Raw genomic sequence first — 25,848 nt, 5'->3', positions numbered from 1 at the left:
TTTATTTATTTATTTATTTTGACTAATTTATCTGACTAGAATTTCCAGTACTGTGTTGAATAAAAGAGGGGAGAGTGGGCATCCTTGTCTCGTTCCAGGTCTTAGAGGAAAAGCTTTCAGTTTTCCCCCACTAATTATGGTACTGGCTGTGGGCTTTTCATAAATGGTTTTTATTGTGAGGAGGTAAGCTCCTTCTATAACTGTTTTGTGTAGCGTTGTTTTTTTTAAATCATGAGTGGATGTTGAACTTAGATGCTTTTTCTGCATACTGTTGAGATGATCATGTGGTATTTATCTGTGATTCTGTTAATGTGTTCTGCATTGATTTGCCTTTGTTGAACCAACCTGGTATTCCAGGGAGGAATTTCACTTAATCATGGTGTATAATCTTTTTTATGTAATGTTGAATTTGGTTTGTTAGTATTTTATTGAGGATTTTTACATCTGTGTTAATCAGAGATCTTGGCCTGTAGTTTTCTTTCCTTCTGGTGCCTATGTCTGCCTTTGGTATCAGGGCGATGCTGTCTTCATAAAATGAGTTTAGAAGTGTTTCTTCTTCTGTTTTTTGGAAGGTTTTAAGAAGAATTGGTAGAATTCAGTAGTGAAGCCATCTGATTCTGGGCTTTTTCTTTGTTGGGAGTTTTGTGATTACTGCTTCAATCTCTTTATTTATTACTGTCTGTTTAGGCTTTAGATATCTTCTTTGTTCAGTCTTCATAGATTGTATATTTCTAGAGATTTATCCATTTCTTCTGCATTATTCAGTTTGTTGGCATATAAATGTTTGTAATAGGCCCGTGTGATCATTTTTATTTCTGAGGCATCTATTATATCTCCTTTTATTTCTGATTTTATCTGAGTCTTTTTCTTATTAGTTTGTCGATTTTATCTTCTCAAAACCAACTTAGTTTTGTTGATTTTTTTTATTTTTCTCTATTTGATCTATTTCTGCTTTGATTTTATTATAATTTCCTTTCTTCTGCTAACTTTGAGCTTAGTTTGTTCTTCCTTTTGTAGTCTTTGAAGTGTGAAGTTAGGTTGTTATTTAAAGTCCTGCTTCTTCATTAATGGAGGTGTTGATTGCTACAGAATTCCTTTTTTTTTTTTTTAATTAAAAAAAAGAGAGATGGGTCTCGCTATGTTGGCCAGATTTGTCTTAAACTCCTAGCCTAAAGCAATCCTCCCACTTCAGTCTCCTAAAGTGCTGGGATTACAGGTCTGCACCACCACATCTGGCCCCAGACTTCCTGGTTAACACTGCATCATGCAAGTTTTGGTATGTTGTATTCCGCTTCATTCAGCTTGAGATACTTTTAAAATTCCCTTTTGATTTCCTTTTTTACTCAATGGTAGCTTAAGAATGTGTTTAGTTTCCATGTATTTGTCAATCACCCCGTTTTCTTGCCGTTACTTTTTTATTTTTTTGAGACGGAGTCTCACTCTGTCACACAGGCTGGAGCGATCTCAGCTCACTGCAGCCTCCGCCTCCCAGGTTCAAGTGATTCTCCTGCCTCAGCCTCCCAAGTAGCTGGGATTACAGGCGCCTGCCACCACGCTCAGCTAATTTTTTGTACTTTTAGTAGAGACAGCGTTTCAGTGTGTTGGCCAGGCTGGTCTTGAACTCCTGACCTCAGGTGATCTGCCTGCCTCAGCCTCCCAAAGTGCTGGGGTTACAGGCATGAGCCACTGCGCCTGGCCTTCTTGCTGTAATTAATTTTAGGTTCATTCCATTGTGGTTGGAAAAGATACATGACATGATCTTGATCTTCTTAAATTTTTTAAGACTTGTTTTATGACTTAACATATGATCTGTTCTGGAGAATGGGTCACATGTGTTTGAGAAAAATACGTATTCTGCTGCTGTCGGGTGAAGAGTGTGTATGTCTCTGTGAGATCATTTAGTCTGGGATATTGTGTAAGCCTGCTGTTCTTTGTTTTTGTTACTGTTAAATTTCCTGTCTGGATATTCTATCCAGTATTTAAAGTGGGGTATTGAAGCCTTCTGCTATTACTGTATTTCTGTTTCTCCTTTGAGATCTGTCAATATTGCTTTATATATTTAGGTCTGATGTGGGTACATAGATGTTTACAGTTGTTACAGCTTTATGTTGAATTGACCCTTTTATTATTACATAATGACTTTTTGTCTCTAGAGACAGTTTTTGACGTAAAGTCTGTTTTGTCTGAGGTAAGTAGCCATACCTGCTTTCTTTGGGTTACCATTCGCATGCATGGAATATCTTTTCATCCCTTCACTTGCAGCCTGTGTGTTCTTCACTCAAAAGTGGGTTTCCTGTAGGCAGTGTACTGTTGAATCTTAGTTTTTGGTTCATTTAACTACTCTCTATCTTTTGATTAGTGAGTTGAATCCATTTTTGTTTGAAGTAATTATTGATAGGAAAGGATTTCCTTTTTCCATTTTGTTAACTGTTTTGTCTATCTAACAGTTCTTTTGCATGTCTTTGTCTCTTGCTGTCTTCATTTGTGTTTTGTTGTTGCTTTTTGTGTTAATGGTTTTTGCTTTCCCTTCTCTTTTTCTTTTGTGTAACTTCAGTAGTCATTACCTAGGGCTTACATAAGATACAGTTGTCTGTTTTAAGATGATGACAACTCACCTTCACTTATATGCAAGACCTCTCAGCTTTTACCTCCCCGCCTACATGGTGTGCAGTTAATGCCACCATTCATAACTATTTATGTAATTGTTAACATAACTTATTGTTATTTATTTGTTTGTTTATTTATGACAGAGTCTCACTCTGTCGCCCAGGCTGGAGTGCAGTGGCACAATCTCAGCTCGCTGCAACCTCCGCCTCCTGGGTTCAAGTGATTCTCCTGCCTCAGCCTCCTGAGTAGCTGGGACTACAGGTATCTGCCACCACGCCTGGCTAATTTTTGTTTTTTCGGTAGACATGGGATTTCACCATGTGGCCAGGCTGGTCTTGAACTCCCGACCTCGGGTGATCCACTGGCTTCGGCCTCCCAAAGTACTGGGATTACAGGTGTGAGCCACCGTGCTCGGCCAGTTTATTGTTATTTTAAATATTTTTGTCTTTTACTTTTTTTTCTTCTTTGAGACAAGGTCTTGCTCTGTTGCCCAGGCTGGACTGAAGTGCAGTGGCTTGATCATTGCTCACTGCAGCCTCAGACTCCTGGGCTCAAGCAATCCTCCTACCTCAGCCTCCCAAGTAGCTGGGACTACAGGCATGCGCCACCACGCCTAGCTACTTTTTTTAATTTTTTTTTTTTTTTTTTTTTAGTAGAGATGAGGTCTTGCTGTGTTGCCCAGGCTAGTGTAGAACTCCTGAGCTCAAGTGGTCTTCCCACCTCAGCCTTCCAAAGTTTTGGGATTACAGGCATGGGCCACCATGCCTGGCCTCTTTTAACTTGTATAATGGAATTAAAAGCGATGTATCTACGACCTTTATGGTAATACAGTATTATGTTTGTGTCTGTATATTTCCCTTTACCAATAAGTTTCATACTTTTTGTGTTTTTGTGTTGCTATTTAGTGTTCTCTTGATTCAATATGAAGAATTCCTTTTAGCCATTCTTGGAAGGCAGGTGCAGTGGCGATGAACTCCCTCAACTTTTGTTTGTCTGGGAATGTTTTTATTTCCTCTGTGTTTCTGAAGTATTGCTTCACCAGATAAAATGTTCTTGGTTGGGGTTTTTTTCCCGTCCTTTCAGCATTTTGAATGTATCATCCCATTTCTTACTGGCCTGCAGGTTTCTGCTGAGAAACCTACTGATAGTCTAATGGGGGTTCCCATGTATGTGATGAATCACTTTTCTCTTGCTGCTTTCAAAATTCTTTTTGTCTTTGACAATTTGATTATAATGTGCCTGGGGGAGCACGTGTCATCTTGAGAGAGAGATCTGTATCATCTAAGCGTGGGGCCAGCAGGGATGCTGGCCTTTAACAGGGAGGGGAGCCCTCCTCTGTAGGCTCAAAGAATTTCAGGTAATCTGAGAATTTGAGGTTCTCCAGGCCTAGAAGTTCGTATGCCATGAGTCATAGTCTCTTTCCTTCCCATCTAGGGCCTCACCTTGGCCTTGCAGCCTTCTTGGGTTGGGGGTTTAGCTTCTCTGGCAGCCATTCATTTCTGGTCCTGGCCCCTGGCTGTAGGAGAGCACAGCTTGGTGCCCTTGGCTTTTGGTCACACGTTGCTGCCTCTTAGCCTTCTTTATCTTTTTCCTAGACCATCTGCAGAGCTCAGTGCAGCCGCCACCCCCTCGTCCTTACTTCCCTCCTCCGTGTTCACAACACATCACCTAGTGGGTGCCCTCCCACTGGTCCCCACCATATGGCCTCACCTCTTGCCTTTGAGCTGCTCCTGGCAGCACCTCCCATAGGTTAGTTCTCTGGGAAGCAGCCTTAGATACAGAGTCACTGTTTGGGGCTGCCCCTTTGGGAGAGAGGCGGGTGAGCAGGCGTGGGCCAAGAAAGGGAATGGCGCCCCAGCCAGGCTCAGCACCTCACCTGACCCCCAGGGGCTGGAGCTGAAGGGACCCCCAAGAGCAGCTGCCCACATGCTGGGCCTAGATAAGCACCCTTCTGACTCTGCCTCGGTCCCTCACTGGCTGGGCTGAGCGAGGTGGCTCTCTGAAGCTGAGCCCCAAGCCTTCTCCCAGGAGCCTGGGTGGTGGGCATCTTGTCTAGCACCAGGCTTGGTGAAGGTGGCACGTGGTTTTGGAAGCAGCCCACCAGTGGAGGGCTTTTGTGCGGGTGCTAGACGGTGACCAAGACAGAGCCCATCAGCTGGGCTTACATTTCCTCTCAGTTCTTCTTCTTCTTCTCATCTGTGTTGTGTCTTTTAATTTTAGTATTTATTTTGGTACAATATTTGTAGTACTTGTTATTACAGAATACATTTGTTAAACTTGAAACCAGTTTTTTTTTGGCAAAAGTTTGGTTTCAATAAAAGGTTGAGTTAGTGCTTATAAAAGCTGCAGGTTTTTTTCTGTGCTTCCAGTTAGTGTTGTAAGTAACGATGCAAAAACGCTATTTCTGCAGCGAAAACAGTGTTACACCAGAAGAGCAGCCGGCCTCCTGTACCTATCTCCAATGCGACCAAACGCAGTTTCCTAGGCAGCCCTGCTGCAGGGACCCCAGCTGACCTGCAGCCCCCTGCACAGCTGCTGGCGGAAGGCTGTCACAGGCAATACCTGCACCCCGAAGAACCTGAATACCTGTAAGTCTGTCTTTCTGCTTTCAGAATCAGTTCACCATCTTGTGTCCCTTTTTGTGTTAGTTTAAAATATTACTTGAAGTTACCTTTTTTAAAATAAGCAATTTGTATTAGCTTATGAAAGATTTTCCTTCTGTCCCTGCCCTTCTGGCCATTCGGTCCCCTTTCCAGAGGCCGGGAATGATACTAGCAGGAAATTCCTTCAAGGATGTGTACCTAATTCTAACATTGTTTATGGAATGGGTGTTTTTCTGTTCTCTTTTCCACCATGTGTTACACTGTTTAAGAAATGATCTCAAGATTAGAAAGTTGAATTGATAGTTTAGGTGTGCCCTTTATGGTCTGACAGACATGAAGAGTGAAATCCTCTTGCATTTCAAGTATTGTGAAGTCTTCAAAGAAGAGTATTTGTTTGCTCTTCGGGGAAGAATTAATTTGATTCTAGTGAAAAAGTGTATAGAGCTGCTTAAAGGCTAAACTACTCTAGAAAAAGAGTTGTTTAAAAAACGTTTTTTCGAAAATGAATTTTCATCATGAAGCCCATATCTGGGGTAGAATTGACTGGGCCAGAATTGGGGGAGGGGATGAAGGAGCTTCCCTTGGAGTAAGGGTGAGCTTTGTGCTTTGTGTGGTAGGAGGACCCACAGCTGATTCCCGCCTGGAGCCAGTTAGCACACCTCAAGTGGAGAAACATTTTTAACATGTGGCGATTTAAGATGAAGACACTATTTAAAAGTGGTTTTAAATAATTCACATAAATGAATGGTTCAGTGAGACAGCATGGCATAGAACGAACTCAGTTGTTTCAGGTTGTTTGAGAGGAGCTAAAACCGGTGACCATGTTGAGGGATGGGATACGGGGGCTGCCGGAGTCAGGAGGAAGGAGTTGAGAGGCCCTTGTGATACAGGCATGGCGGGGGGTACACACCCAGGGGTGGGGCACCGCTGAGGGAGGGGTTTGGATGTGTTCTGTGTTGAGCGGCTTTGAGACTGGGGTATCTGTCCCCAGAGCTCAGAGCAGAGGTGGGGCAGTAACTCCGTGCCCACGGGCACAGGCGGGGTCACTGACTGAGGAGAATGGCTCGAGGCTGAGCCGTCCCTCACACGGGGCCAGCGTGGACACTTGGCGTCCTCCCTTCGGTCTTTGCGTGTCTGTTGTTGAGCCCAGTGTGTGTGTTTGTGTGTGTGTGTGTGTGTGTGTGTGTGTGTGTGTGAGCACAAGAAGCTGGTGCCCGTGTACACACTGCTCTGTGACCTGTTTGCACCCAGCAGCCTGTGGTGAGAATTTTCCCACTTGGTGCATCCTCCTCTGCCACAGTTTCAACAGCTACCCAGTCTGTCACGTCATGGGCATGCCGTGATGGGTCTGCTGTCCCCACGGTGTCCAGGCTGCAGGGTTTGCATTGTGGCCCTGACACAGGTCCCTGTGCCATTCCTGCTCTGCCCAGCTTCCCCCGGGCTCCCTGCCTTGAGCCCCTCTCTCCGCAACCCTTTCGCTGTGTGCTCTCACTGTGTCTCTGTGGTGTCTGTGTCCTGACTCTGGTGGCCTCTGCCCATCTTTGCCTCTTCAGGCCTAGGCGTGCTGACTCTGGCCCAGGGTGCCGAGCTGTCCCCTGCGATCTCTGCATCCTGTTTGCACCTGGCGAATTATCCCTTTACCAAATTATCCCCAAAGTGAAACAAGCAAGATAGCTGCCCTGCGGTGTGAGCGCACTTGTTTCCCGGGGAGCTGGTGCCTGTGGAGTGGCAGGAGCTGCTGGGTGCCAGTCTCATGGGTGTTGCTCTGTCAGAACTGTGCGATCCACACACGTGTGACCTCCGCCTTTCCCGCATGTGCCCTTCTTCCTGGGAGTGAGGCCTTCACACCCATGCTTCTGTGTGTACCTCTTAAGCTATAATCCAAGGAGTGGTAAAGGTATGAGTGATTTTAGAGGTTTTTATGGATATTGCCATATTGTCCTCTAAAAATGTACATTTTTGCCCTCCCACCAGCAGTGTGGGAATGTTCATGCTGCTGTCTGTGATGGGTTTAATTACTCATCAATATCTTCACAGTTGTGGCTTAGTACAGTGGGCATCATCCTTGTGGTCTATTTTATCTCTGAAGTTCTCTCTTTTTTTTTAATTGAAGCAGTAATGTGCATTTTTGAAAACTGTTGCTTGTCAAAGGATCACTTTTTCTTTTTACTTTTGCTTATCTCAGAAAATCACTCTAATTGCACGCTTGGGTTTTGCTTTTCCCGTGGGAAGCTGGTTGTGTTGTAGACACATCGGGGAGTCAGTGTGCCCCTGTTTGCAGTGTGCGGATGTTCATCCCAGGTTGGAAGTTCCTGGTAACTCTTGGCTCATTTTTATAGTCATTTTTCCCAAACAGTTCAAGTTTCTCAAAACTTGGTGTGAATTCAGGATGGTCCTGTACACTTGTGCATTTGCTGTTGACCTTGAAGTTTGATAAAGGAAGGATTTTCCCTGTAATTCTTTTTCCATTTAGTGGGAAAGGAACTGCTGCCTTCAGCCCATCCCATCCTTTATTGCCACTGAGACAGAAACAGCAGAAATCCATACAGGGAGAGGACATCCCTGGTAAGAATGTTGTTTCCTCCTTTTTTCCTTAATTTCTCCTTACTATAGATTAGTAAAATCATATTTCTCAAAATTAAGTCATTTTATTCTGATGTAGTGATTTTTTTTTTTTTTTTTTTTGAGATGGAGTCTTGCTCTGTCACCAGGCTGAAGTGCTGTGGCCCGATCTCGGCTCACTGCAGCCTCTGACTCCCTGGTTCAAGCGATTCTCCTGCCTCAGCCTCCCAAATAGCTGGGATCATAGGCGCATGCCACCATGCTCAGTTAATTTTTGTATTTTTAGTAGAGACAGGGTTTCATCATGTCAGCCAGGATGGTCTCGATCTCCTTGCCTCATGATCTGCCCACCTAAGCCTCCCAGAGTGCTGGAATTACAGTTGTGAGCCACTGTGCCCGGCCGATGTAGTGATTTTAGTTAAGACTGTAGCCAAATAAATTTTAACTTGTGTTGATGTATCTCAGAATGTATAGTCTTGCAGTGAAAATATCGTTGAGAGCAATTACCTTCTGTGTAGTAGACACAGAGTAACTGCGACATAAGCAGGGCTCACACGTGCTGAAGCTCTCTCACAGTTCTGAACCATGTGTTACCATCAAAATGTGGGACAACTGTATGGTTTTGCCTCTCTGCTTTCCATGGGGCCCTTCTGGTGTACTGACTTGAGAGGCATTTTTCTGGACAAATGGTCATATTGAAAGAATTTCAAGTGATAGAAAATTGGTTACTTAACACTGTCTGTTTCCTCTGTACTGCAGATCAACGACATCGATCGAATTCTTTGACCCGAGTTGATGGTCAGCCTCGAGGAGCAGCAATAGCCTGGCCAGAAAAAAAAACCAGGTGAGTCTCTGTTTCAGCGATGTTTCTGTTTGGAATGTTTTTTATACTAAACAGCAGTTCTTAAGATGTCGCCCCAACCCCCTGAGGATCACTGAGACCCTTTTAGGGAGTCCCTGAGATCAGAATTATTTTTATAACAACACTAGGAAGTTACTGCCTCTCTGCAGCCTCACTCTCGTGAGTGTGCCATGGGATTTTTCAGAGGCTGCACACCATGTGGTGTGGCAGCAGGTGGAGTCAGGTATGAGGGTCCAGCCAGATCCCAGAGCTATACAGGTGTCAAATAGTGCCTGCTCTTAACACTGGAAACTTCCGTTCTGGCGAATATAGTCATTTTTCATGGAGTGGGCTAATTACTGTAATTTTAATCAGTGTTTAGAAAATGTCTGAGCATTAATTTGTAGGATGATAAATAGAGATTAATACTGATAAATAGAAACAAAAGCTCTTTGAGGTCCTCAGTAATTTTTAAGGATATCAAGAGGTCCTGGGACTAGAGTGTTTGAGAATCACAAAGCCGAAATTATCTCTGATTTTCTTCTGCCCCGTGGAAGAGTGAGTTTAAATCTCCTGCATGTGAGAGGCGTATTCTCTTTGCGTGGCCGGCGTTCTCACCCCCCGGGCCATGTTGGAGGTCTCTGGTGTATACAGCAGCGCACCCAGTGGGCCTTCCCTGTGTTTCAGGCCTGCGTCCCAGCCAACACCTTTTGCTCTACATCACGCTGCGAGTTGTGAAGTGGATCCCAGCTCTGGCGACAGCATCAGCTTGGCCCGCTCTATCAGCAAAGACAGTTTGGCATCCAACATTGTTAATCTGACCCCACAGAACCAGCCACACCCCACGGCCACGAAGACCCACGGGAAGAGCCTCCTGAGCAATGTCAGTATTGAGGATGAGGAAGAAGAGCTTGTGGCTATTGTTAGAGCAGACGTGGCTCCCCAGCAGGCTGACCCGGAGTTCCCCAGGGCCTCACCTCGGGCCTTAGGCCTTATAGCAAATGCCCGGTCTCCCCAAGGACAGCTGGACACCTCGGAAAGTAAGCCTGACAGTTTTTTCTTGGAGCCTTTGATGCCAGCAGTGCTTAAGCCAGCGAAAGAGAAGCAGGTGATCACCAAGGAGGATGAACGGGGGGAAGGGAGACCGAGGAGCATCACGTCCAGGAGGCCTAGCGAGGGCCCCCAGCCTTTGGTACGAAGGAAAATGACTGGCAGTCGCGACTTGAATAGGACTTTTACCCCGATTCCATGCTCAGAATTCCCCATGGGCATCGACCCCACCGAGACAGGACCGCAGGCAGTGGAAACCGCAGGAGAGGTGTGTGGTGGGCCTCTGGCCCTTGGCGGATTCGATCCGTTCCCCCAGGGACCATCCACGGATGGCTTCTTCCTTCATGTAGGCAGGGCCGATGAAGACACCGAGGGAAGGTTATATGTTAGTTGTTCAAAAAGCCCCAACTCCCACGATTCGGAGCCGTGGACTCTCCTCAGGCAGGATTCTGACTCGGATGTGGTGGACATAGAGGAAGCCGAGCACGATTTCATGGGTGAGGCCCATCCTGTGGTTCTCAGCAGATACATTGGGGAGGAAGAGTCGGCCAAACTGCAAGAGGACATGAAGGTGAAGGAACACGAAGACAAAGATGACGCCAGCGGCCGCTCGAGCCCCTGCCTGAGCACAGCCTCTCAGATGAGCAGCGTCTCCATGGCAAGTGGGAGCGTGAAGATGACCAGCTTTGCGGAGAGGAAGCTCCAGAGACTCAACAGCTGTGAGACCAAGTCCAGCACCAGCAGTTCCCAGAAGACCACGCCAGATGCGTCTGAGAGCTGCCCAGCCCCTCTGACGACGTGGAGGCAGAAGAGGGAGCAGAGCCCAAGCCGGCATAGCAGGGACCCCGCCAGCCTCCTGGCATCTGAGCTGGTACAGCTGCACATGCAGCTGGAGGAGAAGCGCAGGGCCATTGAGGCCCAGAAGAAGAAGATGGAGGCGCTGTCGGCAAGGCAGCGCCTGAAGCTCGGCAAGGCTGCGTTCCTGCATGTGGTGAAGAAGGGCAAGGCCGAGGCTTCCCCGCCCCTCAGGCCGGAGCACTTTGCAAAGGAGTACTCTCAGCACAACGGGGAGGACTGTGGGGACGCCGTTTCCAAAACTGAAGACTTTCTCATGAAGGAGGAGCAGAGAGAGGAGCTCCTTCACGAGCCTCAGGATGTGGACAAAGAGAGCCTGGCCTTTGCTCAGCAACATAAAGCAAAAGACCCTGTGGCTCTGCACGAGCTGGAGAGAAATAAGGTGATCTCTGCCGCCCTCCTGGAGGACACCGTTGGGGAGGTTGTTGACGTGAATGAATGTGACCTTTCCATCGAGAAGCTCAACGAAACCATCAGTACCCTGCAGCAGGCCATCCTGAAAATCTCTCAGCAGCAGGAGCAGCTTCTCATGAAGTCCCCCACAGTCCCAGTGCCGGGCTCTAGGAATAACTCGCAGGACCACAAAGTGAAGGCGCCAGTCCACTTCGTGGAGCCACTCTCCCCCACGGGCGTGGCTGGCCACCGCAAAGCCCCCCGGCTGGGTCAAGGCCGGAATTCCCGTTCTGGAAGGCCGGCGGAGCTGAAGGTCCCGAAAGACAGGCCACAGGGCTCCTCCCGAAGTAAAACCCCAACGCCCAGTGTGGAGACGCTCCCGCACTTGAGACCCTTCCCTGCCAGCAGCCACCCTCGGACGCCCACGGACCCTGGCCTGGACGGTGCCCTGGAGCCCAGTGGTGACCCACATGGGAAGTGTCTCTTCGACAGTTACAGGCTCCACGATGAAAGCAATCAGCGGACACTTACTCTGTCCTCTTCCAAAGATGCCAACATTCTTTTGGAGCAGATGAGCCTCAAAGAGGTTCTGGATGCGACTGTGAAGGAGGTGGGGCCCAGCTCCTCAGATGTCTCAGGAAAAGAGAGCATCCCTGTGGAGGAGCCTCTGAGGAGCAGGGCCAGCCTCATTGAAGTGGACCTCTCTGACCTGAAGGCCCCTGACGAGGATGGGGAGCTGGCAAGCCTCGATGGCTCGGCGGACCTTGTCAGCGAAGGCGACCAGAAGCCGGGGGTTGGCTTCTTCTTCAAGGTAAGGGATTGGTAGCATCTGTTTCAGGCACTCGTGATGTGTTGCCACCCCACGTGATTGTGAGTGAGTTAGAGAACACAGATCTGTGCCAGGCTGGCCAGCCACTCCCGTAAGAGGCCGGGGGATGTGTGTGTTTAGCTTTGTGGGCCACAGAGTCTCTGTCCCGAGGACTCCACTTGGCCAGAAGCAGCCCCGGGCAATACGCATGCAAGTGAGCATGGTGTGGCTGAGATGACTTTGTTATGAGCCCTGAAACTGGAATTTCATGTGATTTTCAGCATAGTTTTTTTTTTTTTTTTTGCTGGTTTTACAGTCAAAACCCTGTTGTCTCCATGTCCTGCCCCAAAGCGTAAAAAGCGTTCGTCGTTAGAATGCTCTGGTGGTGGCCAGGCCTGGCCTGTGGGGTGAAGTTTGCCAACCTCTGATATAGCAACTTCAAAAAACATTTTTTGTATGTTTTTCTTGTAATTTTTTCCTTAGAGATGAAGGGAAGCGTAAACTGAACTGTTTTAATAGTCAGTGCGTCACATGATGTTTCGCTGTGACGTTCGTTGTCTCCTAAGATGATAAGACCATATTTTCGTGGTAGTTTTTCAATGTTTAGATAGATTTTGATACACAGTTACTTACAGTATTGGGTACAGTAATGTGCTGTGCAGGTCTGTAGTCTAGGAGCAGTGGCTGGTGTAACTGAGGCCTGTGGGGGGCACTGCCATCCAGGTGTGCGCACACTCCGTGATGCTCACACAGCAGCAAAGTCACCTGAGGACCTATTTCTCAGAACGTTTTCTCTCGGCAAGCGACACGCAGCTGTTTCTTTGCCTCCAGGCAGTTGTGAATTTGACTGAGAGGATACCAAATCATCAGGTGGATCTTAGCAAAAGAGGCAAGCTTTATTTGGTGGTTGCACTTTTGAAATGTAAACAAATTTGTGACCAACTTCAGTATTCACTTTTTCGCTTTTTTTTTTTTTTTTGGACAGAGTGGCTCTGTCGCCCAGGCTGGAATAAAAGGGCATGATCTTGGCTCACTGCAACCTCTGCCTCCCGAGTTCAAGCGATTCTCCTGTCTCAGCCTCCTGAGTAGCTGGGATTACAGGCATGTGCCACTATGCCCGGCTAATTTTTGTATTTGTTTTTTTTTTTTTTTTTTTTTTCTTTTTAAGTGGAGACGGTTTCACCATGTTAGCCAGGCTGGTCTTGAACTCCTGACCTCAGGTGATCCACTCTCCTTGGCCTCCCAAAGTGCTAGGATTACAGGCGTGAGCCACCACATCTAGCCAATTTTTGTATTTTTAATAGAGACAGGGTTTTGCCATGTTGGGCAGGCTGGTCTTGAACTCCTGACCTCAAGTGATTCACCCATCTCAGCCTCCCAAAGTGCTGGGATTACAGGAGTGAGCCACTGTGCCCAGCCTTGCTCTTATTCTGGAAATATACGTGTACTTTTTAAGGCAAACTGGATTTCGTGAGATGTTTGGAAAGTTGGGTGATGCCGAGCGCCTTTGAAATGCCCTGATTTGTCTTCATTCGTATTTTGGAGTCTGTAACGGTTAAAGAAAAGCATAAAAGTCTTTATGCGTTAAACTTTTAAAAGTGTAGTGAAAGTCGGCCGCTGGGTCGAGTGCGGCCATGTCCGGCGTCTGAGGGGGTTCCTGTCATGCTCTGTGTGGTCTCTGCCTTGCAGGATGAACAGAAGGCGGAAGATGAGCTCGCCAAGAAGCGGGCGGCCTTCCTCCTGAAGCAGCAGCGCAAGGCCGAGGAGGCCCGCGTGCGCAAGCAGCAGCTGGAAGCGGAGGTGGAGCTCAAGCGTGACGAAGCCCGGTAAGCGTCCCGCCGAGGGGGAAGGCAGACTGAGCAGGAGCCTGGTGGGTCCCTGGCGGCCCCGGTCCCGTTCCTGGCACTGGGCATGGACCATGGCAGTGAGTGCCTGCGGCGGTCGTACTCCTCCCATGGACGACCTCCCCGAACTTTCACGGCCCCTGCTGATCTTCAGCGAGGACGTGCGTTGCCGGTGGCCAGGGAGGCCGTGTGGCCTTGGTGGGTCATCTGCAGGACGGCCCTTGCAGCCTCTGTGTCCCGCTCGTGGAGGCTGGCCACTCTTGGTCCCGGCGGCCGGGGAGAACCCGAGAAACGCGCCTGGACGGAGCGCCGCGGCACAGGCGTCGTGGAAGAAGCCCCGTGACCGAGCAGTGTCTGGGCGTGTGTTTCTCTCAGGCGCAAAGCTGAGGAAGACCGGGTGCGGAAGGAGGAGGAGAAGGCGCGGCGCGAGCTCATCAAGCAGGAGTACCTGCGGAGGAAGCAGCAGCAGATCCTAGAGGAGCAGGGGCTCGGCAAGCCCAAGTCAAAGCCGAAGAAGCCGCGGCCGAAGTCGGTGCACCGGGAAGAGTCGTGCAGCGACTCTGGCACCAAGTGCTCCTCCACCCGTAAGCAGCCCCGGCCCTCACGCGGGCAGCGCTTCCTTCCGCGGGCGGCGGCCTCACGTTCTTCGGCTCATTTCACTTTTGTCAAGAGTGGCGTGAGGCGGGAAGGGTGGAGATGATTATCCCCGTTTCATGGGTGACAATGTTGAGACCAGATGTGCGGCACATCCAGGCGCAGCCCGGCTCCCCGGGGCGGGGTGGGGACGCGGCCTCTGTGACCGAGCTCTGCAGGGCGAGGTGAGGGGAACAGGTACAGGGGACAGGTACGTGTCTGTCGGAATCTGTTCATGAACCGTCCTCTGTTTCTGTCTCTGGCAGCTGATAACTTGAGCCGGACTCAGTCAGGCTCCAGCCTGTCCTTGGCCTCTGCGGCGACGACAGAACCCGAGAGCGTTCACTCTGGGGGCACACCCTCTCAGCGGTAAGGGGCCTGAGACGCCGCCGGCAACGGGGCTGGAGGACGTTCGGAGGGGCAGGGTGGGACTTCCTGATTCGACACGATGAGAGAGGCTTTTGTAACGTTAATTTTGATATAATTTCACATTTACAGAATAGTTGCAATCATGTCATCAGGAATCCCAGTGCCCTTCACACGGGCTCCCCAGCTGGTTAAACGTGGCAGCCTTCACCTTATCGCCCTCCCCTGTCCCCCAGCCCACACGTGCACATCTGCTTCTTCATCGTTTTGAGTCCGTTGGAGTCCAAGCATGGTGGCTCACACCCATGATTCCAGCACTTTGGGAGGCTGAGGCAGGAGGATCACTTGGGACTTGGAGTTCCAGACCAGCCTGGGCAACAGAGTGAGACCCCCCATCTCTACAAAAAATACAAAAAAACGTTAGCTGGGTGTGGGGGCATGCACCTGTAGTCCCAGCTACTTGGGAGGCTGAGGTGGTAGTATTGCTTGAGCCCAGGAAGTTGAGGCTGCAGTGAGCTGTGCTCACGCTACTGCACTCCAGCCTGGCCAACAGAGTGAGACGCTGCCAAAAAACCCCCAAAAGCAAAAATAAACAGAAAAAAACCACTCCGTTGGAGATGTCTGGCCTTTTATGCTTAAATACTTAAGTGTGTATTTCCTAGAACGAGAATGTTTTCTCGTGTTATCAGTTACCAAGGCAGTACTTCATCTGATTTGCGGTCCCCATTCAGCTGTCCTCAGTTGTCCCAAGAGTATCCCTGACAACTATGTTGTTCTCTAGTCCGGGATCTGGTTTGGGGCGATGAATGGCCTTGAGATGCCGTGTCCCTTTAGTCGCCTTCAATCCAGAGCAGTTCCTTAGCCTTTCTGTGCCTTTCTGGACCTTGACTTTTGGTAACCACAGGTCAGTTATCCTTCTGGCTGCCTCTCAGTATCGGTTTCCTGTGATGAGACTGAGGCCTCGCGCTTCTGATTGAGCAGCCCAGAAGTGAGCGTGCGTCTTTCTCAACGCAGCCTCTCGGGTGGGCCCCAGGACTGCTCCTGTGATGAGAAAGTAACTTCAGGAGAGAGGCTGGGGACTGGTCGGGACCTCACGGAACTGTCCCGCAGGGGCTTTAGTGACCACCATGGAGCTCTTGCTCACCGCTTCCTCCACGCATGTTGTCAGCTCTCGTGGGAGCGAGGGCTTCCCCTGCCCATGTGTCCCTTTATTTTTATGTGCACACCGTGTGGCTCCTGCTCTGTCTGCACCTGTGGGCCGTGTTTTCTTGTCTCTTCACCCGTCTCATGGCTCCTCCTTGTCTCTGGGCTTTGTGGCAGATCCCTCCGAGGGACTGCAGATTCTGTTTGGGTTTTTGTTCTGGTGGTCAGTTACCCTGACTGGATTCAGACTGTCTCTGCCTCCCTTGTGAGCGCAGCAGCCGACATCTCGGAGCAGCTGTGTCCAGCCTTTTGGCATCTGTTGTGCTCAGTGGAGACTTCCCTGCAGGGTGGAGCTCAGGCCTTCCAGGGATCAGAGTCACTGGGACCCAAGTTTTCAGACTTGGCCTGCTGTAGCCCCTCCTTCCCTAGGTCTCATCCCTGGCTTCCTGAGCCAGCAGCACTGTGCCCTATGCTGTGCCTGTGCCCTGCTCAAGGGGGCGGTGCCTGGAGCAAGGACTGCATGGAGGTGAACCCCTTCGGTGAAGGGCTGACTCCCCTCTGTCTGTCTTCGTCACTCCCTAGTGCCTGCTTTTGTATTTTGCTCAGAGTGTCTGTACTATGTGGGAGTTGTGGCAACTGAGCCCCCACCGTCACTGAAAGCCTTCTCCCCTGCTGATGTGCTTCCTGTCCTGGTTGCGGGCCAGCCCCTTGCCAGCAGTGGTGAGAGGAAGCCAGCGCTTCACCTGCCTGTCTCTTGTCTGTTTCTGCCTGCAGAGTGGAATCGATGGAAGCCCTGCCCATACTGAGCCGTAACGCGAGCAGGAGCACAGACCGAGACTGGGAGACCGCGTCGGCGGCATCTTCCCTGGCCTCAGTGGCTGAGTACACAGGTGACAGCCTTCGCCCTCCTGAGAGGTCATCGTGGGCATGGCCGCACACCTTTGCGTGGCTCTTTCAATATCTGTTCTCTATTTTGGTCTAAAAAGTATTTTTCTAACAAAGATGTTTGATGTAGTGAAAGAGAGCTATTTTTAGCTCTTTGGTGCTGAAATGGGCATGTGGCTTAGTAGAAGCTCTTAGGCTTGCCTTGCCCTCCTGGCCATCTGCCCTGCTGTCTGCTGTGCAGGGGGCGGCAGACCTGGGGGCGGCAGAGCCCGGGAGTGCTGGGAGTACTTGGCTCTCACCAGCTGCCCTCGGAGCAGGCGTGGGCTCGGGGCACGGTGAACTGGAGGTGCTGCTGTGGCTGAGGCATATGTCCTGGGGCCTTTGAACTTTAGACTTTTTACAAATTATTTACCTGATTTTGTCTTTTTTTATAGTTAAGACACTGAATTTAGAAAGGGGATAAATTATTGATTACTTTGTCTTTAGTTGTCTAAAAATTTATAACTTAAAATTCTTTTGAATAAATTTACGTGGTTTTTACTTCCCATTTTTAAATAATCATAAATATCTGTAATTCAGCCTACTCATTGCTTGCTTCTAAGACATTGTTGGCTTTCTTTTTTGTGTGTGTTCGTGCCTTAAAATAATAATTTTGCCAACCCTGGCCTCGTTTCTTAGGTCCCAAGCTCTTTAAGGAGCCCAGTAGTAAATCAAACAAACCGATTATTCACAATGCCATATCCCATTGCTGCCTGGCTGGAAAAGTGAATGAACCCCACAAGAATTCCATATTGGAGGCAAGTATCACGTTTCAACCTGTTTTTATGTGGAATAAAAAGTGTTTATAAATTAAGGGTTCTTTTTAGAAGAAAACACCCCTAATCTTTGATGCACGAGAGTTACTAGGGAGGATGCAGATTTCAGGGAAGGCCGTTCCAGGCAGGTGGGAGTGAGACATGCCAAGGTCCAGGGGCTGCAGCGAGCCTGTGCTGGAGGAACACCCAGGAGGACAGGGCAGGGTTCAGAGGCTACATCCCCATGTGGTGCCCCTGGGCTGAGGAAAGACTTGGCTTTACTCAGAGTGAGAGAGTGGATGCAGGTGTGGGCAGAGGAGAGCCAGGAACCCACCTGCCCTTCCCAGTAGATCAGAGCAGTCAGCAGGGAAGCCAGGGAGGCAGCCTGGAGGTGAGTGAGGAACAGAGTCCAGGGCTGGAGCGGTGGGTTGGGGAGGACGGAAGACGGAGGATGGAGTGGTGGGTTGGGGAGGACGGAGCGGGGAGGGCAGGAGGAGGCGCGCATCCGCTGAGTGTGTGGACTCCGGAGCACCCAGTGTGCATGCCCAGGGAGGGGCTTGGAAGCAGGAATCTGAGGGTCCTGGAAGCAGGAATCTGAGGGTCCTGCGCGGGGTCTAGGCTGGCCCCTGAGGGGCAGGACTGGGATTCCAGGGGAGAGGAGGCAGAGCCACTGGACCCTGCCCCAGATTCAGGCTGGTGTGTGGCCTTAAGTTGCTGGCCTTGGGACACAACGGCTTGTGAATGAGTGAGTGAAAATTATGCAACAATCTGTCATCCACCAGAAATTCTGCTTTTTAATAATTAAGACTAACCCCTGGTCCTTAGTTGGTTTAGTTGTAAAAATTAAAGTGAGATACAGAATTTGTGACCCACTTTAAAATGGATGTGTTCTTTTCTTGATAGTGAAGATCATCTAGACTAAGAATGGCCCCGACCTAGGCAGGTCTCATGGCACTGGGGACAGAAGAGGCCAGGGTCATGCCCTTCCTGCTTAGATTTCCACACGGACAGTTGATTGGCCCCTTGTATCAGTGGCCCCCAGGATCACCCTGCATGCAGAGATGCACTGGAAGGACTCGTGGCCCTCAGTGTGGAGTCGACCCATGGCTTAGATTTATTCCAGCACTGTGGAGGGAGCCAGAGCCACTGGGTCAAGAGGGAGAAGAGAGAGGTGGGGCCAGGCCCTGTGCAGCTCCCTCTGCTCTCTTTCTTCCAGCAGCGGATCCACAGCAGCCTATGGGCCATGGAAAGCCCTTTTGAGACTGGATGCCCTGAGCTCTCCCTGGGGGCTGGTCACAAGGCACACCCCCTGCCCAGTGTGCAGCAGCGTGCCTGATGCCTGGGAGGAAACCAGCGTCAGCGTGCGACCAGCAGTTCAGGCTCAGGGAGGCCCTCCTGTCAGCCAGTGAGTGACTGGGAGCTCTGCAGATAGCAAGTTCCCAGGCACCCACCGAGGGCCGCCCAGCAGGCAGGCCTTTCTAGGACAGCAGCCTTCTCAGCTGTGCCACATAAGCTGTGGGCACCACACGCTTCCTTACTGCGCAGGCAGCAATAAGTAAATAAGATGAACCCCACTCCCCACAGTCCCACAGTCCCACTGTCCCTACAAATTAAATGTTTCTTTCTTTTTGGCGTCTAATTCTGTTCATATTTAAACACAGTGTGTAGGGTTGAAATCAGTATTATATATACAGTTTTGGATTCTTTTAAAAAATATGTTTTATTTAAAATAATAAACCCCATTATATACTGATACATTGTATATTTATGAAAAGTAACTTTTCTAAAGCCAAATAAATAGAAGAGTGGCATTGACATAAGAGGGCTGGCATCTCAGCCGCTCGCGCCCTCCGTCCATTACAACCACACAGCCCAGGGCCTTGGGAAGGTTCCGCTGCACACTTGTGAGAGGCAGTGAGGCCTTAGCCTTTTGAGGTCAAGGGCTTGACCCTGAGATTCCTGGGAAGGCCTCAGGATGCCTGGGCCGCATGTGGAGAACTGCTAGAGCAGACACACGTGCTCCCATTCCCAGGCGTGTGGAGGGTTTGTTTTTAAAAGTTACCAAAACACTTGAAGATATGTTTTAAACTTCAGAATACAATCAACAAACGCGGCGACAGGCATCAGCCGTTTGTCATACTTACTTCAGAGTCGTCTTTTTTTTTTTTTTTTGAGATGGAGTCTCACTCTGTCGCCCAGACTGGAGTGCAGTGGTGCAATCTCAGCTCACTGCAACCTCCACCCCTCCAGGCTCAAGCGATTCTCTGAGTAGCTGGGACTACAGGCATATGCCACCACGCCCGGCTCATTTTTGTATCCTTAGTAGAGATGGGGTTTCACCATATTGGCCAGGCTGGTCTTGGACTCCTGACCTCAAGTGATTCGCCCACCTCAGCTTCCCAAAGTGTTGGGATTACAAGCGTGAGCCACCGCGCCCGGCCCAAACAGCTTTATGAGATAATCATTCACATACCGTAAAATTCACCCTTTTAAGCTATACCATTCAGTGGTTTTTAGTACATTCATAGAATAGCACAACCATCACCACCGCCTAATTTCAGAACATTTTCTTCCTCACAAAAAGAAACTCCGTGCCCGTGAACAGTCACTCCCCTAGTCTTCCTGCACCCAAGCTCTTGGCGGTTGCCAGTCTGTCTCCATGGATTTGCCTGTTTTGGGCATTTATATAACTGGAATCATAATTTATATGACCTTTTGGGTCGGGCTTCTTTCACTTAGCGTGATGCTCTGAGGTTTCTCAGTGTAGTGTGTACCAGGACTCCATTCCTTTTCATAGCTGGATAATGCTCCGTTGCATGCTCCAACCCCGTGCTGTTCATCTCGTCATCTGCTGATGCACACTTAGGTTGATTCTACTTAAAACATTTTTTATTGATAGGGAACAGATTTGCATATTTTTGGGGGTACATGTGATATTTTCGTTTCTACTTCTTGCCTGTGAGGGATAGTGCTGTTATTTATATGCAGTGTTTTGTGTGGATGCGTGTTTTCATTTCCCTTGAGTACATACGTGAGAGAGGAATTGCTGGGTCCCACGGTAACTGCCTGATGGTTTGGAGAAGAGCCAAGTTGTTTTTCACAGCAGCTGCTGTGCTCTGTGTCTTTCTGGCAGTGAACAAGTCCCATGGCTCGCCAGCACTCGTTACCGCCCTGCTTCTGGGTTCCAGCCGTCCTTGTGGGCATGATACGATGTCTCTTTCTGACTGGCATTTCTCTGGTGGCTAATGATGAGCGTCTTTTCATGTACTTTTCCACTTAATCGTAAAAGCATTTTTTCCCCCCTGCCTGCTTAGACTTCTTAAGTAAAGTCTCAATGGCATATAGTGCTCCTGGACAGGGGTCTGCTGTAGTTGTTTACAACAGGCAGGCTATAGCTGACGGGTGGGAGAGCTTCCCACGGAGCGGTGCTGGTTGAACCGCTGTGGGAGGGGAGCCCAATTCGTGGCGATTGGAGTGGCCCTGAAGTGTTTGTCTCTTCCCCTTTTCTCTCTCTGCACAGGAGCTGGAGAAGTGTGATGCCAATCACTACATCATACTGTTCCGTGATGCTGGCTGCCAGTTCAGGGCGCTTTACTGCTACTATCCTGACACTGAGGAAATCTACAAACTCACTGGCACGGGGCCAAAGAGCATCACCAAGAAAATGATCGACAAGCTGTATAAATACAGCTCAGACCGAAAACAGTTTAACTTGATCCCAGCCAAAACCATGTCTGTCAGTGTGGACGCACTCACAATCCACAACCACCTGTGGCAGCCCAAGCGGCCCGCAGTGCCAAAGAAGGCCCAGACTCGTAAATGACCCCGGTGCAGCCGGCGTCCGAAGGGTGACCCAGACTCGTAAATGACGCCCTTGTGGCCGGCATCCAGAGGGTGCCACGAGGTCCTTATTTATTGTTTTCATCTGTTTGGGTACGAAGTGTGCAAAGTCACAGACCTTTTGCAAAGAGGTTTCTAGACAGCAGAAGAAAACCCCTCTCTCAGTGCTCATCTCACGCAGAGGATGCCAGGCAGGGCGAGGATGGGGGAGTAGATGCCGCTTTTGCAGTGGCTCGCACTGCTGTGGCCACCGCTGACCACTGAGGCTCCCAGAGGAGGGTGTTCACAGCCAGGTCCCGGGCCACGGAGCTCCCTTACTTGAAGTTCTCCTTCAGCATAGATTAGATGTGATCCACTTTGCTTTCTTGCTTCTCACCTCGCCCCCTTGCACATTGCCTGACACCCTCGTGTTGGCCAGCTGTAATCTCATGTGACTATAGGACTGAGGCTCAATCTTGGCTTGGGGTGTTTGAATGTCTATAGCAAAGGAATTCATAATGGGAAATCTTTTTCATTTGAGAAATTGTATGATATTTATTGATTGTGTCTACTGCCAACATTTATATCCAATTCTAAGATCTCTGAAAAAAAATTCTTACCCCTTGCTGCACGAAAATACCAGTTCACTGAAATCTGCAGTCTGTCTTCCGCTAAAATAACGTTTACAAATGTGAAGGTGATGATTTCTGGCACGCAGTCATGAGGATGGGGAATGGCACTAGGAGCTGATGTTTGCCTCATTTAAAGTAGGCAAGCTGAGCCAACTGCAGCCATCATTAGTTAAGTTTTGGATAGTGCTCTGATTTGTTCACTTTAATAAAGACAGATTTTGGTAAAGTAGAATATTTTTCATTCTGAGCATGTTTGTCCCAAAAGGTGATGCACTTAAGCTGACAGTCCCTTCAGTGGTTTTGTTAGGTCACGGCTTGTCCTGTCTGGATTCTGCATCTGGAAGCACTGCATGCTCTCAGAGGAGCTGCTGTTTCCCCTGTAGATGGATACTTTTGTTTTGTTGCCTATTTAAAAACAATTAAGTGGTTATTTGCAGTTATTTCAGAACTCCAAGTAAGTGGATGGCTTTGGGTTCTTTCTGCCTTGGTCCCAATGGTGTTGTTGCTTCTGTGGAGTGGACATTCCCGGGAGCAGGTGCGTGCCAGCCACGGCTGCCAGACACTGCTGCAACTGACCAGCTGCCGGAAGATTCTGGAGCCACTAACATTAGTTTTGCACATATTTTCTTGGGAGTGTTACTTGAATCTATCTCGAACTGCAGAAAAAATCAAAGATCAGTAATTGGGAGGAAAAGAGAGAAATTTAACTGTTAACATAATTTTAGATAGACAAAAAACATGAGTGAGTCGTGTACATAAGGAAGGAGGGAACATGGTACAGAAGGTTAGAAGGAATTATAGGTCTTATTCCCCTTTCCTCAGTCCTTTGAAGAAAAGTACAGTCTCTTGCAATTTTGTATATATCGTGTTCGACACAGCCGCTCTCTGTCCTGTAAATAGGGAACTAAAGGCTGTATGATTTCTTAAGTGCTGAGTTACACAGTCCTGAGTGAGCTTTCTGTTACCATACTTTCACACATGGGCTTTATTTCTCACTGTATGTTTGATATGATATTACCGTATTTATTTTAAGAAAGCACTAAGATGTAATAAAGTGATGAACTAATTTGCTTTACATTGAATCGTATGTGTGAGGTTGCTGTGGCTCATTTCGCTGACCAGGCGACACCAACTCCTTGCTTTATAGGAGTTTCACATTGTTTTTTTACCATGGCCCTATCAAAGTCAGTGGAATTGGATTCTTTTTAATGAAGAGCTAGAAAATATCTGGCATAGAGCTGGAAAATTGCATTCCCATGGGACGTCTGAATCAATTCTGGATTTTCTCCATGGAATGAGTCAGTGTGTGGAACATCCTGAAACTTGCCCTTAAGCGTGTAGGATTTTTCACTGTTTGTTGCAAGTAAGCACTAACGTGGCACGGACATTCCGGATGTCCCAAGTCCCCAGGCCAGTGTTCGCCTAACGGATGACAGAAGCATCCTTGCATTCTTCACGCTTGGACACAGCAACCCTTTTAATTGGTCCTGAAAAGTTTCAGACACAGGATTAGTTTTCGTGGTAGTGCTTTTGGGCCTTTCTGGCTTGGGTGGTGGTAAAGTCATGATTTTGCAGTTGATAACACTGACTTATAGCTCTGTTTATCAATGTCTCCTATTTTCAAAGCCCCTGCAGTGGTATTTGTGTCTCGTTGCAAATTTCTTTCAGCGGAAAGCTTGCACAACTTTCGTTGCGTCTCAGAATTCTAACCTTGTTATTTAAGACAAGCTGCTCTACCCATTTAGGATATAACTTTGTAAAGAAAGTGTAAACCAAATGATTCAATGTATGATGAAGTTTATGTGTAAATCCTTGGTAATGCTAGAATTCTGGGAGCCCAGAAGGGTTGAAAGAGAAATGAAACTTGCGTGAGTCCCATTATTTTACACATGTATGTGCAGATACGTTCTACCCACACGTGTGCGTGCACATGGCTGTGTGCGTGCACCAAAGACGGACTGCTTTCCATGTGTCCTTTTGACTTTCTACGCGTGTCACTGCGGTGCAGTCTCTTAGCAGACTTCAGGCCCAAACTGTATTCTTCACTCAGGCAAAATTGAAAAGTGGAATAATTCTAAATTACTTCTAGGTTATACTTTTACCTCCCTGAAATTGTAGTTGTCACTTGGAGGGCAAAATATTTATTGAAATAAAATTTTCTCTTAAAAATTCATCACTTGGAGAACGTTTACAATTGATTGTGATTTATTTTGTGCAATGGGGTTTGACTTGTGAGAAGTGTGAACGGGCATCTCTAAAGGAGTTGAGTTTCAACTTTTCTGTGAATGTTTTTGAAAAGGACAGTAGCTGTATCTCTCCATCATTGTTTTGGTCAAGTCTGTCTGTGTTACTGGGAAGCAGACACACCCAGGACTGCATCTCTGACTTTCACACCTGCCTTTTCTTACAGGGCTTGAGTGGGTGCCTTGCTGTTTGTCTAGTTTTTTTCTGGCATCGAAGGTGGAGGTGTATTTTTAAGGGCAGTCCAAGGGATTCGGACGTCACCAGCGGAGCCATGTAGGATATTCTGTCATTCACAGTCTCCATTTGCTTCAATTTATCACATTTGAAGGCCCAGGCTGTGGGGTTTGTTAGAGGGTTCAGAGAGCAGAACTTGCTCTTGTAAGAAAGTTGGGCTCCCGGGAGCATCTCGCCGTACAGATGGCAAGTTCCTCTCCTTCCTCCTGGTGCCGTTTTCCAGGATTATGAACTGGGAAAGTAAATTTCAGCTGTCGAAGTCAGTGTCCTCGTCTGTCCGCCATCTAGAAGAGGGGTGATCTCCACCTGCAAGCTGTTTGCAGATGCCTGGTTTTGTTCTTTCTCCTTTAGAAAGAGCAAGTTAAATTTCTCCAGTTATTTCTCACGTAGCAATACTTTACCAAAGCAACATATAATGGGAATGCATGATAGGGCAAAGAAATAGATTAGCAGACTCCACTCCACGTAGACAAGCCCAGGCACAAAACCTGTGAATGAATTGCTGAATGATTTGTTTCAGGGTAGAATATCTATTTGCAGTGAAAAATTTGGGTTGCTTCTGGTTCAAAAGTATTAAACCACATTTCCCATACAAATGAAGTTCTACACTAGTATCGCGATGATGGTCAGCAACTAACCAGCTTGGCCTTGGAGCCACTTCTCAGTAGCTCTCTTTTTTTCATCTGGTAAATGATGCTCTCGAACTGCAAACTAAGGTACTTTAGCTCTGGCAGCCTGTGATTGAGGGTGCGGCCTGCCATTCAGATGTGCACACAGCCTTCAGGAGGAGGAGGACCCTGCTCTGAGTGTGGCTTGCCACAAATGGGGCTGGAGACATGCTGTCGGGGGCACACGGGGATGATGCTTGCAGGATCCATGTTGCTGCCACAGGGCAAGGTTGAGAAAAGCCCACATGGCACCCGGCTTGCTTACTCCCAGTTGGAGGAGATCTCATGTCCTTTCTCATTGTGGAAAGAATGATACACATCCTTCTAGTTTCGTGCTATCATGAAAAGTACGTTCCCTTTATAGTTGAAATGATTAATAACACGGTGGGTTAGATGGAGACTCCTGTACGATAGGTGTGCTGACAGAGGCACCAGCTGTTGGGGTTGGTCCCAGAGGACCCCAGTGGGTGCTCGCTTTGTGTCTTCCCCGTGCAGCCCCTGGGCCTGCGTCGGTGTGCACTGTGGGGTGCTGTCGCTTAGGGATGGGCATTTAAAGTCTTGTGGTTGCTCATGTCTATAATCCCAGCACTTTGGGAGGCTGAGGTGGGCAGATTACCTGACAGGTCAGGAGTTTGAGACCAGCCCGGCCAAAATGGTGAAACCCTATCTCCATTAAAAATACAAAAATTAGCCGAGCGTGGTGGTGCTCACCTGTGGTCTCAGCTACTCAGGAGGCTGGGCCAGGAGAATCACTTGAACCTGGGAGGCGGAGGTTGCAGTGAGCTGAGATCGCGCCACTACACTCCAGCCTGGGTGACACAGAGCAAGACTGTCTCAAAAAAAAAAAAGGGTTTTTTAAAAAGTGAT

At 48.5% G+C, this 25,848-nt stretch overlaps 1 protein-coding gene across 8 annotated transcripts in view; it reads left to right on the top strand.

The window, feature by feature from the left end:
* Nucleotides 1-24,008, top strand: part of CAMSAP1 (calmodulin regulated spectrin associated protein 1) — a 97,718-nt gene extending 73,710 nt beyond the window's left edge. For 7 of the 8 annotated variants that reach the window (XM_054500570.2, XM_063650045.1, XM_054500569.2 and 4 more), the window contains 10 exons: nt 5,018-5,195; nt 7,684-7,775; nt 8,532-8,616; nt 9,301-11,722; nt 13,409-13,545; nt 13,939-14,147; nt 14,463-14,565; nt 16,480-16,595; nt 17,269-17,387; nt 20,905-24,008. In XM_054500570.2, coding sequence (XP_054356545.1) covers nt 5,018-5,195; nt 7,684-7,775; nt 8,532-8,616; nt 9,301-11,722; nt 13,409-13,545; nt 13,939-14,147; nt 14,463-14,565; nt 16,480-16,595; nt 17,269-17,387; nt 20,905-21,207 — 3,764 coding nt within the window. In that variant the 3' untranslated portion in view covers nt 21,208-24,008. Of the gene's footprint in view, nt 1-5,017; nt 5,196-7,683; nt 7,776-8,531; nt 8,617-9,300; nt 11,723-13,408; nt 13,546-13,938; nt 14,148-14,462; nt 14,566-14,694; nt 16,428-16,479; nt 16,596-17,268; nt 17,388-20,904 lie in introns of those variants that run through there. The other variant, XM_063650048.1, reaches the window with a different exon arrangement.
* Nucleotides 24,009-25,848: the final 1,840 nt, after the last annotated feature.

This window comes from Pongo pygmaeus, chromosome 13, assembly GCF_028885625.2.
Source record: "Pongo pygmaeus isolate AG05252 chromosome 13, NHGRI_mPonPyg2-v2.0_pri, whole genome shotgun sequence".
Lineage (NCBI taxonomy): Eukaryota > Metazoa > Chordata > Mammalia > Primates > Hominidae > Pongo > Pongo pygmaeus.
Note: the sequence above shows the minus strand (reverse complement) of the source record. Positions and strands in the feature narration are given on the sequence as shown.